This window comes from Callorhinchus milii, unplaced genomic scaffold (genome assembly GCF_018977255.1).
Source record: "Callorhinchus milii isolate IMCB2004 unplaced genomic scaffold, IMCB_Cmil_1.0 Scaffold24, whole genome shotgun sequence".
Taxonomy (NCBI): domain Eukaryota; kingdom Metazoa; phylum Chordata; class Chondrichthyes; order Chimaeriformes; family Callorhinchidae; genus Callorhinchus; species Callorhinchus milii.
Window position 1 is genome coordinate 8,972,709 of NW_024704765.1, and position 12,527 is coordinate 8,985,235.

The following is a 12,527-nucleotide window of genomic DNA, read 5'->3' on the forward strand; positions in this document are numbered from 1 at the left end:
CCTTTGTGAACTTAGAAACGCCAGCTGTTTAACACAATAGTGAAGATTGGACCAAACTCAAGGTCAAAAGAAAATCTTGGGGTCGAACATTGAGGAGCAAAGACTGAGCTGCTGTAAAGAGTTGGGTGCTGTCCTATCGGCTGTAGATTTCTACGGTTTGGGTTTGTGGTATTGGCTAAAGGAAGTGTAAATTGCGAATTCCCGGGAACGCCGAGCCAGGCTTCCACTTCCGTGATGCCAGGGTCGTTCCAGAAGCTCAGCTCCGACCCATCCGGGATTTGCTATTTACCCATGCTTTGTAAATATCGCAAATTAGGCCCCGATATCAGCTGTACGGACAAGACCACGGACTCTGTCAGAGGAACGCTCTCTCCCCATAACATACGGAGCCAAGAGGCCTGGTGTCAAGTTATGGGCAATTTTCTGCTGTGAAATCTGACCTCGGCTGAGACTTTCATTAGCATTAAGTGATTTTACCTACAGTGTGTGAGCGACAGAGCGAGGCTGCCGCATGACCTTAACAATGCTGACCTCAAATAATTCCATGACTATTGGAATGAGGTGTTGTGCAAGGTCAAGCTCGGGTTTCTAAAGGCAATAGGGTACAGGAGAAAGGGAAGACTTGTGGACAAGTGTTACACAGTTCGGGCAATTGGTTGCCATCGCTCGGCCAAACGGGGGAGGTGAAAAGCTTTTTTTTTGTACACACACACGGAGTGTTGTTAGGACATGGAACCCGCCCTGATGAAAAAAAACCACTGGCTGCATCAGAATTCTGTTCTGCTTTTACTACAAGGGTACGGGAGATATATTTGTAAATGGTGTGAGGGGGTTAAAAAAAAAGGGGAGCGAGACTTGGCAGGCAGCTCTCTCTCGCTCAAAGCTGGCACAGGCATGATGGGTTGAGTGCTGCGAAATAGTTTATAAGAATAATAATCCTTGCATTTGACACAGTGCCTTATCAAAGCGAGATGTTTTCAAAAGGCTTCGCAGAATATATTGTAAAGTGAATCGACTTGTGTGTTTTGTGGGCGAAAAATCCACAAAATGTTACCCCATTGCCACCGCCCAACTCTTGGGTTGATTTTTTTTTGGTGGTGGTGGGGGGGGGGGGGGTGGTCAGTTTCTGAGTTCCTGTGAGCCTTGGTGTTAAATCCCATGAGCCAGCCTAAATCCAGGTCAACCCTTCATCCCACTGCTTCCTCCCCGGAGGTGAGACGGTACACCAAGCATCCCACAATTCAATTCAAGTGTCATTCCGGGTCATGCATCGCGCAAGTCGTTCCTTCGTTATACATAGATTTTTCTCAGATCGTAATTCAAAAAGAAAAGTTTTTGTCCCGAGAAAAAAAAGGAAAAAAAGAAAACTGTATCTTTAAGAAGCAGATTTGTTAGTATCGTGTCCAAGTGTTAGCTTATTTTTTTAGGCGACAAACGTGAAGAGTTGGCAGGTTAGGCTGCAGTCTCCATGCAAGCAGGCATCAAGCAGAGAGAGAGAGAGGGAGAGACAGAGAGAGAGAGACAGAGAGAGAGAGAGAGATAAGCTGGTTCAGCAGACGCCACACTCACCCTTTTGTACAGTCTATGATCCACCAGGGGGCTTTAGACAGCAAAACAATACCAAACAGCCATTAGCAAACCAAACACACCATCAGATATCAGACCAAAGGCAACTTTCAATACTTACAATAAGACTCCATTTCCTACTAGCCCGACCTGGCATAAATGTAATCTTTTGCCCTTCGGCAGTCAGTAGCTACTTAACAATAATAATCCTTCCACTTGATATATAGTGCCTTATCGCGTCGTTGAGACGTCACAAAGCGCTGCACAGAATATACTGCAAAGTGGTTTGACTGTGTATTTTGTGGGCGAAACGCGGCAGTCGATTGCGCACAGTGGCGGCGTCCCACAAACAGTTGTGGATTGAGTGACCAAATTTTCTTTTTCAGGGGATTATTGCCTCCGGAATGCGATCCTCCAATCGACTAACAACCAGGTTCCTACTTACTGCTGGGTAAACCGAGGCGTGTGGAGGAAAGAAACTTGCCTGAGGTTTCGCCCTGGCCAGGACTTGAAACTGGGGTCCTCTCGCTTGCGAGGCGAGAGCGCTAACCACTACGCTACGGGGCTCCACAAGTTAAGTGCGCGTGCTCAGATTCTATCACAGGTTAACTAGCAGCTGGTTACAAGGTTTCCTAAGGCTTCAGCCAGGCCATCAGCCAGATCTCTCACTCCCCAACAGCAACCCTCGCGTAATGTGATGGCCGTCTGCACACCTGGCACAAGGAACTGTCAAGCCGCAAACGTCAAGGCCCCAAACGAGTATTTCTTCACACTTAAAGAACTCAACATCTTATATAAAAAAGATGGAGGTGGGGAGAGGAACAGGGAAAGAATCCCAGGACTGAAACGGAGAGAAGGGAGTAAGAGTTCAGCCTTCCTTTAATAGACACACTTTAAACAAGGAGTGTGTGCGTGTTGGTGTGTTGTGTGTGTGTGTGTGTGTTTGTGTGTGGAGGGGGGAATACACGGCCTGAAATTCCACCCGCTCTCAGCCCACGTCCTCGTCATTATTTTACACAGTTCAGCGCTGTGGCAGCGTCTCGCGCTCTTGCCCAGCCTGCCCGTCGCCTCTCTTATTTCGAAGAACTTCGGGAAAAGTCGCTTAGAAATTAAGACGAAATTCCCGCAATTCTTAAACCGAAAGACGAACGAACGGTCCGGCAGGTCGAGGCTTAGGTTGGAAACGCAGACCCAGGAGGACGTGGGCACGAGCCACACACAGAACGTGGAGAACTCTCGGAGTGTGCAAAACGAAACACACACCCAATGTAACCCCCCACCCCCACATAAACACACATACACACAATGTTAACTCCCTCTCCACACACACACACACAGCACGAAAACCACAGATTTACGTTGTTTTAAAGTTACAAAATTATCTTTTCTCTTTGACCGACACAAAGCCGACAAGGAGAGACACGGAACTTCACTCTGTTAAAGACTCTGACCCCTTACCTGTGGCGGCAGCGGCGAAGAAACCTCATAATTTTCCGTGCTGCTTGATCCTGTCTCTTGGTCAGCAGACTGCTTCTGAACAAACCAGCCGGAAAGGAGACACAGTCAGAGCGCCTCTATACAGCTGCATTTCCCTCTCACCATCCCTTCTCCCCCCCACTGTCCCCCAGCAATGCATTCATTAGATTTACAATAATAATCCTTGCATTTGATATAGCGCCTCATCACAACAGGAGAGTGGGATTAACTGGATAGCTCTTTGAGCCTGCACAGGCATGATGGGCTGAATGGCCTCCTTCTGTGCTGTAGGATTCTATGATCCTATGCCTCAACTCCCACCTGAACAGGCAGACAGGACCTCAGTTAAACCTCCAACTGAGCGAGGGACTGTGTGTGTGTGTGTGAGAGCGAGAGATTGTGTTTGTGTGTGTGAGAGAGAGATTGTGTGTGTGTGTGAGAGAGAGCGAGAGATTGTGTGTGTGTGTATGAGAGCGAGAGATTGTGTGTGTGTAAGAGCGAGAAATTGTGTGTGTATGTGAGAGTGAGAGATTATGTGTGTGTGAGCGCGAGAGATTGTGTGTGTGTGTGTAAAGAGAGCGAGAGATTGTGTGTGTGTGTGAGAGCGAGAGATTGTGTGTGTGTAAGAGAGCGAGAAATTGTGTGTGTATGTGAGAGTGAGAGATTATGTGTGTGTGAGCGCGAGAGATTGTGTGTGTGTGTGTAAAGAGAGCGAGAGATTGTGTGTGTGTGTGTGAGCACGAGATCGTGTGTGTGTGAGAGATTATGTGTGTGTGAGCGTCTGTGTGTGTTCGTGTGAGCAACTGTGTGTGCGCGCGCGTGAGACTGTGTGTGTGTGTGTGAGACAGTGAGAGACTGATTGTGTGTGTGTGTTTGTGTTTGAGCAACTGTGTACGTGAGCGACTCTGTGCGCGTGTGCGCATGAGAGAGACTGTGTGTGTGTGAGAGCGAGAGACTGTGTGTGTGCGTGTGTGTGTGTGTGCAAGACGTGCAGCTCGGCGCAGCTTGCTGAGCTCTCACCTGAGTTTCTGTTGAACTGTGGTGGCGCTCCGGTGTTTTTGCCTGAGTTTGCCGTACCCTTTGTAACTCCGGTAATATTGCTGGATCAGCACTGCGGCTCGGCGGCTCTGCCGGAACCTCTTCTGCTCGGAATAGCTGCGGAACTTACTCTGGATCAGGATGGCGGCCTGCGTCATCTTTTTGTAAAGTGCATACTGCAAAGAGCCAGAGGGAGAGAGGAGTGACGGGGCCGGGAGTGAGCAAGCGGTGGGTTGGGGTGGGGGTTGGGGGGGTAGGGGGGAGAGAAGTGGACGGGGCAGCCAATAATAATAGTAATAGCACTAGCAATAATAGTACTAACAGTAATAATGTCAGCCTGAGCCAGTTCCGTAACAAATAACACTACTGATAATAATCAGTGCCCGCGACGTCAGACATATGCTCAGTTGGGAATTGCTCTCAAGTGTAGTGACTGTTTTTTGTGTAAGTCATTTTGCACGCGGTAAAGTCCCACAAACGGCTGCGAATGACCAACTGATCTCGGGGATTGTTGTTGGCCAGGACACAGGGAGAGAGAAACCCTCTTCTCTTTTCCAACAGTGTCGCGGGATCTTTAACGTTGATCCTGAACGGGCGCAGCTGTGGGGACCTTAGTCTCAACCCAAGGGTGACGTCTCTGACAATGCAGCATCCACCCACCTCACCACACGCAGCACTACGCCATAGTGTCAGCCTGCACTGTCAGCTGAAAGACCCAGTCAGGGTGGGCGGGCGGGGAGGAGGGGAGGGGGTGGCTAGAACCCACAACCGCCTGACTCGGAGGCAGAGAGAGTGACTGAGTTGGGGCTGGCACTATAAGGATGAATAAAAGGCCCCGCCAATCGAACGTTCGTGAAACATAACAACCGGAAACAAACAAACAGAACGTGTGTGAGATCAGAATGTCAATGCTTTGTCATTCTATTACCTTCAAGGCGATCCACGTAAGCTTGTAAAGTGAACACAGTAGAGTTAGAGTCAGTACTGGAGGCATCTCCGATCTCTGAACCTGTGACAGCAGTTAACCCCTTTGGCTTCCACCTTTCCCCGGTCAAATTTACCATTAAAAATCTCCCGTTCCCTCTTAGTTTGGAACCCGTTTCAGCCTTCGGACTCGGGGTCGAGCGCGTGAGCCGCGAACGGCTCGTTTTTAGTTACCTGTTTGTACTTCCTGTAGCAGCGTTGAATGACGGCAGCTGCCATGTCCTGCTGCTCTTTGAAAGGATGACCCTGTGAGCGAGAGAGTTTCAATCAGCGGCGGGGGGGGGTTTGTGGTGGAACTGACACGTCGGCCACAACCCGACGCAACGGAGGGCCTGGCCCGGTGCTCGGACCTCAGGCAGCTCAACGAGGATTCGTACGCTCTTTCCCCCCACCCTGACCACAGCCTCCGGCGTTCCCACTTCCACCCTGGTCGAGAGCCGATGCTGGGACGTTACGGGAGAGGGTCGGAGTGGGGTGAGGTGGTGGGGGGTGAGGGGGGGGGTTGAAACGCACCGTTTCCTTAACGCAATCTATTCTATTAGAGATCACGACTGATCTGTACTTCAACTCCGTTATAATATTATAAATACAATTGTAACATCCAAGTATTAGGACGGGAAACGGGTTCGTTGCTGGGATCCATGTGGTTGGGGAGGACATCGAGGTTCGGGACTGAATCCTAACAACAGGCTTTCACATGGGGTGACCACCACCACAACAACAACTTGCATTTATATAGCGACCCTCACGCAGGGTGGCGTCCCAGAGCGCTTGGCAGTGGCGGAGCACGACACCGTAGGGGTCATGGGGGAGATGGGGGTTGGGAGGGAGGCGAGGGAGATGACCGTAAGCACGGTCGAAGAGGAAGGTCTTCATGACGGTCTCCGAGCGCTTCCCACCAGTGCTGGCGAAAGGCTGAAGAATGGCCAAGCGGCCGCTTCTAACCTTGTATTTGCGGAAAGCAATCTGCACCAGTTTGGCAGCCTCGTACAGCTCTCTCTGTTCATGGTCTGACAGCGTCAGCTGGGCAAAGTCCCGCTCCATCCTCTCTCTGGTCGACACGTTCAGGAACTCAGACCAATCTGCTGCTGATGGGAGAGTGGGTTTCTCGAAACTAACCTCGCTGATCGGAGATGCGGCAGGGCTTTGGCTGGTGTTGGAAGGAGGAGTCAGTGGTTCACTATACAGGGATCTGTAACCAGCAAACAGGACTGGGTTTAATAATAATAATAATAATAATACTAATCCTTGCGGTTGATATAGCGCCTTATCACGTCTTTGAGACGTCTCAAAGCGCTTCACAGAGTAGACTGGAGAGCGAATTGCTCTAATCACTAAGATACAGTAAGTTAAGTTAATGCCTTGCCCTGGGAACCTTCCCGATATCACCCAGACAACCACCCCCCACCCCCACCCCCCCCCCCCCCACACACACACAACCTGACCCCATCCATGAGAAAAGAATCATTTAACACCAGCCTGGCTCAGGCTATGGACAGAATGGAGGGTTAACTATCTCGCTCCCCACATCCCCCCCCTCCACCACCCCCGCCTCCCACACGTGGTTTACCAATTCCCGAGGCTGCTAACCGGAGCTGAGAGAAGCTGGGTAAATGGTCGACGTCTGCCAGGTAACTAGCCAGCCAGCTCATGGTGATGTTCCCACCGGGATTGTCCGCACGCTCGCTCAACGCAGATTCCATCGGGATGAAGTTTTCCCGCTTGATCCTGTCTGGAGTTGCTTCAATGATCTGCTCAGCCAGGGTCATCATGTTCACCTGAAACACAGACAAGGGGACAGTCACTGGCTCTGCCTCACCTCCTCTATCGCACTCTCGCACTGTCACACAAGCCGTGCAAACTATGCGTAGATTGCTTCAGTGTAATTACACAATTAAGAGCACCTGTAATTCTGTACACTTGGGAACGCTGCGTTTACACACGGTTGACACATGGCGCATTAACACACCAGTGGAGAAAAATTGCACCAAGTTAATAGCTGTCCCTTGCAGAGAGATTACTCTGTCTGTAATCTGGGAGTGTGGATGGACAGTGCAGAGGGAGCTTTACACTGTCGCTGACCTGGGAATGCTGAATGCTGGCACCCGGTGCCAGGAATAGGAAGCTTCCATTTCCCGGCGCTCACATCTGTCACCAGCGGAGCGCAGAATATCATCAGATATTTGCCTTGTGGTTCACGGATTCGGGACACACAGAACACAGAGTGCAACTCAGAGAAGACACATGTGAAGGCACTAAGGACACACATGTGTGACAGTACTGAGGACACACACACACACACGCACGCGTGTAACATACTTGCAGATCGTCCATGTGCTGCAGGCAGTGTTCGTTCTCTAGGTTTTCCTTGTAGGCCAGGAGCTGAGCATTGGCGATCTCCCTCTCCGTTAACATCAGGACGCTGATGTCCTGCTTCTGCCGTAACCTGTGCGCGATGGAGCCCGCGCTCAGGCCCGAGACCTTCTTGATGGCCGCGGGCTGACCCGGCGCCGTCTGAGCCGCCACCGTCACGTAGATCTCTTTGGGCGCGGCCTTCAGACTGGTCTGGTTCCCCACGTTCCGACACGTGGCCGACAGGGGGGCCGGAAATTCAGGGAGGCGTGGGGAGCCTTCCCTGGGGCATCTCCTCTCCGTCTCGGGATCGGTGGCCTCGGGGCTGGGTTGCTTGGGGCTGGAGCTCAGCTTCGGGGTCACTTTCTGCTCTAGACAACCGGGCGGGGACTGGGGCTGGGGCTGGGGCGAGGGCTTCTGGTGTCGGGGGTGGATGTGTTCAGAGTTCAGCTTGTGCTTCTTGGAAGCCGGGAGGTCCTTTTGGCTGTCGTTGCCGGCGTACTGCGAAGATTCCGAGCGCGGTCTCCTCAGATCTGCCGAAGGAAACGCGCATCAGTCAGGACATCGGAATAACGATATTTAATGACAATAACAAATCTTGCATTTGATACAGAGCCTCATCACGTCTTCGAGACGTCTCAGAGCGCTTCGCAGAACATATTGTGAAGTGGATTGACTGTGTATTTTGGGGGCGAAACACGGCAGCCGATTGCGCACAGCGGCGTACCCACAAACAGTCGTGGATTGAATGACCGCATTTTTGTTTCTTGAAGGGATTATCACCCCTGGAAAGCGACCCGCCAATCGACTAACAACTGGATTCCTACTGTTAGGTAAACAGAGGCGTGTGGAGTATGGAAACTTGGAACGGTTTTATCTGTGGGGGATTGCTGGCCGGGACACCGGGAGAGAGAAACCATCTTCTCCTTTCAAATAGCATCGCGGGATCTTTAACATCCATCTCAATTGGCACAGATGGGAAGCTTGGTTTAATGTCTCGCCCCGATGATGGCATCTCCGACAATGTGACACACACACACAGCCAACGTTGGGCTGGAGCATGGGTTAAACATGGTCCACAATAGCTGTACCTGTACCTGTGGTCGGAGATGTACTGAGACCCTTCTGGGCCTCCTGATTGCTGTTACTGCCGCTATTCCACTGTGCGATCCAGGAGTCAGTGGCGGGCTGTGAGGAGGGTGAGCAGCCCATGCTGGGGGTCTGGGGCAGGCCGGCGAGCTGGGGCTCCTCCTCCCTCTGCAGCTCCTCCAGGTACTCGGCCAGCTTCACGTGGCCCCGGGATCGAGCGATGGCCAGGGGCAGGCGGCCCAGCGAGTCTGGGATGGAGAGGGCTCGATGATCCCATTTGTAAAGCACCACAGCTGCCTCGGTGTGCCCCAACGCACAGGCCCACATCTGGGGAGAAGAAACGGAGGCCGCCCACGAAAAAAAACACAGTCACGGAATCGCATACCTTTCACAGCTCACGCGGATTTATTAGAAAAACATATGAGTACAATAATCATAACAATCCCTGCATTCGATACGGCTCCTTATCACGTCGTCGCGACGTCTCAAAAGCGCTTCACGGGACACACTGTAAAGTGGATTGACTGTGTATTTTGCGGGCAAAACGCAGCAGCCAAATGCACACAGCGGTGTTCCACGGTCATGGATTGAGTGACCCCCACCACAAAAAAAATGTTGTGACAATTACTGTGATGCAGTCAAGTGCGGCAGCTCATCTGCGGCAGACAGGTCCTGCACGCGACACTCAGATTAAGGAAGCAAGGCGTCCTGTTAGAAAATCGTCGCTTATTAGACTCTCGTCACAAAAGACAGTTTCGGAACAGACATCAGGAAGTATTTCTTTAGAAAGAGGATCATTAATGACGTGAATGGGGCTATCGGGGGGTGGGGTGTGGTGGGGGGGTGTGTGGTGTGGGGGGGGGTCGAGGCTGGGAGGCCGGGATCATTTAAGAAACAGCTCTCGTTCTAATGGGGCGATTTTAAGGTGGGTATTGAAGAAGAATATGATTTAAGATCATCTTAATCCCCGACTGTTCAGTACTGTATTGTATCCAAATGACTCTAGTGATGAAAGGGAAGGAGCAGCGGTGGAGTGAGACAGGGTGCAGAGAGAATCTTGACTGGTTTGAAGGCGAGCGCAGTCTTTTACGTACCAGAGGTGTGCAGGAGAAATGATCCACGTTCAATGGATCGACCTCCAGCTCCAAGTCAATACTGTCTGCGTGTTTCGCCCTGTAAAAGAGGGTCAGGGGTCACTGCCAGAGGAGAAGCACGTCAGCAACCAGAAGGGCTGAGGTCAGAGGGAGTTTTTTTTTTCCCATTCAGAATTGCTCGTTGGCTGTGAAATTCACCACCAATGAATCGCTACTGAGGCTCGATCAATACAGTCCATCAGCATCCACCTTATCGAGCTCTGGTTGACTGACATTCCACCGAGCCGTGGTCTGTTTGGTCTTCAAATTCAAGATCAACAACAACAACTTGCATTTACACAGCCCCCTCCCCCCCCCCCGCCCGCCCCACCCCCACCCCATCACGCAGGGTAGTGTCCCGGAGCGCTCGACAGCGGCGGAGCCTGGCGCTGAGCCGGATGGAGGTGACAGAAGGTCATCACGGTCGAAGAGGAAGGTCTTCAGAAGCGATCTGAATGTGGGGAAGGAGGGAGCAATGTGAAGGATTAAAAAAGGAGTATTGCAGAGTTTCGAGGCCAAGTGGCACTGAATCGTTCAGGGTGGTGGCAAATTCCCCCAAACCGCACTTCATTTGGAAGGCAGTTACCCACAATTTTATGCCGGACGGGGTGTGCGTGTGTGTGTGGGGGGGGGGGTGGAGGGGGGGGGAAGAATCCTGCAGGTTATGACCGGGTGGAATTTCGGGCCTCTGGCTTGGCCCACATTCAGGCGTTTTGTGCACAGCTCAGTCCTGGGAACCTCACTCGCTGTCACATTCCCATTTCAACCCTCCCTCGCCCCCCCATCCCCCCCTAACCAGGCTGCTTGTCCTACAGTTTGAACAGGAATTAATTTTAATTATAAAAAAAAGTGAAATGCAGCCACTTGTTCACTGCCCATCCTTTCTGCACGTGATTGGAGTCCGTATATGGAACAATCTTATCAATTAAATAATACCCTCTCCTCCCCCCCACCCCCACCCCCATGCTCCTCCGCTGCTCTGTACCGCCATTTGATGAGCGTCTGGATGAGCGTGGCGTAGCCCTGAGCGGCCGCCAAGTGTAACAGCGTCATTCCCCGGAAGGTCTTGGAATGGATGAGTTGCTTGGACTTGAGCCAACACGCTCGGCTCATCATCTTCTCGCACACCACCACAACACGGTCCTCGAAGGAACAGCTCGCTGCCCTGGAAGAGCCCTACAGAGAGGCATCACACAGAGAGAGAGAGATGTTGATGGGAGAGGGACTGGAGCTCAATCGACAACAACAACAACGAATTGCATTTACACAGCGCCTTTCACATTGGGAAGACGTTCCCAAGGCGATGGACAGTCAAGGGTTTGCATCCGCGCTGGAGGCTGGGGTCAACACGGGTAGAGCACCCTGGGAGGTCTTTCCGAAGTGAAGGGCACTTTACAAGTATAATTTGTTGTTGTAGAGGGCAACAGGGATGGGGGGGATGTGGATAAGGCCAGTGCCTGCCTGAGCAGAGGGTGTGGACAAGTTGGTAGGATTTTGGGAAGTCACAGAGGTAGGACGGAGCAAGATCTGGAGGGCTGTAAAGGCGAGGACAAGGATTTTAAACTCCTGGAGCCGACTTACAGTAGAAGGGGAACAAAAACAAAGGCTTAAACTCTTAGTGTATCCTACCTGGCCCTGGCTGGTAGCTCCTCCCGCTCCTCCGTTGCCCCCTCCCAGCCCCCCACCGCTGGTCTGATGATGGTGCTGGTGGGAGCCCATCTCTGCCATCCGTCGCTCCATCTGTTCCAAACGGTCCAGGATAGACATCCTGAACTGGTTGTCTAGGAAACAAGAGAGGCATCAGGTCAACACAAGTTAAAGTTAATACCAGGACTACACAACAACAACAACAACAACAGCTTGCATTTATTTGCTCAACGCCTTCACACGGGATTACGTCTCGGAGCGCTTAAGAATTGCGTAGTTTTTTTCTTAACGAGGCCCATTCGAAGAGGAAAGAGGGGGCAAAACACACGTTAGTACAGGACAGCCAATCCCTGTGTGCGTTCTGAAGAACCACCTTACAGCCACGTGTAAACTATGTGTAAACGCAGGGGGTCTATTTTGCGAGTTGTGTAGACGCGGAGAATTGCGCATATGCTGTGACGGGTCGGAATTTCAGGCCTCAAACGCCTGAAATGTTCCAATTGCACGTTCCTCATCGAGAAACACCGTAAATTGGACCATTTCTCATTGGTACTTTTAAACCAGGATGAGGATCTGACCACCACGTTCCCCCTAAACCCCCCCCCCCCGCGCCCCCAACCCTCATCCCTCTGCCCCACCCCCTCCTCCCCTTCCCCCCCCCCACCCCCCAATTGAGTGACAGGCCGGACAGACCCCACCCACTGCAGCTGACTGCAAAGTTCCTGCCTGCAGCACTGCCAGACTGCAGCGGACACTGAGAGAGGTACAGTACAGTGCAAGTCCCACGCATTAACCCCTTCACGCACTCCCGCTGAAGCCTTCCCGAGCCCGGCTGCTCGCTGGCCCTACGCCTGACCCAGCCTGGTCCCGCCTGCTTCGTTCGCCTACAAATTCCCGTGTATTTTCGCCCACAAAAACACGCACAGCACATCCCCTTTATTGCCTCAGGCGCTTTGAGACGTCTCAACCAGGCGATAAGGAGCAAAATCGAACGCAGGGATTATAATTATTAGTAAAACTCAAAGTCACGATGCTTTGCGGTATATGCTTTGCAATGCTTTTTTTCAAAAAAATGGTTCCATTAGCATGATTAAAGCGCTGTACTGGGAGTTATTATTATTAATAATTGTATTATTGCCGCTTCTGTTCGGATACAGCGAGCGATGAGTCAATCTGCATCTCTTTCATTTCTCTATCCCAGCCACCAAACAGCCTCGACTCACAAGCAACAGTACTGGGGTC

General features: G+C 51.7%; 1 protein-coding gene across 1 annotated transcript in view; it reads right to left on the bottom strand.

The window, feature by feature from the left end:
* Positions 1-12,527, bottom strand: part of camta1a (calmodulin binding transcription activator 1a) — a 278,218-nt gene that overhangs the window by 4,822 nt on the left and 260,869 nt on the right. The window contains exons 11-21 of the mRNA XM_042343585.1: positions 11,268-11,419; positions 10,624-10,814; positions 9,600-9,678; positions 8,508-8,832; positions 7,384-7,949; positions 6,655-6,842; positions 6,010-6,256; positions 5,239-5,310; positions 5,009-5,029; positions 4,063-4,256; positions 3,025-3,099 (exon numbers count right to left, since the gene is read on the bottom strand). Coding sequence (XP_042199519.1) covers positions 3,025-3,099; positions 4,063-4,256; positions 5,009-5,029; positions 5,239-5,310; positions 6,010-6,256; positions 6,655-6,842; positions 7,384-7,949; positions 8,508-8,832; positions 9,600-9,678; positions 10,624-10,814; positions 11,268-11,419 — 2,110 coding nt within the window. The remainder of the gene's footprint in view (positions 1-3,024; positions 3,100-4,062; positions 4,257-5,008; positions 5,030-5,238; positions 5,311-6,009; positions 6,257-6,654; positions 6,843-7,383; positions 7,950-8,507; positions 8,833-9,599; positions 9,679-10,623; positions 10,815-11,267; positions 11,420-12,527) is intronic.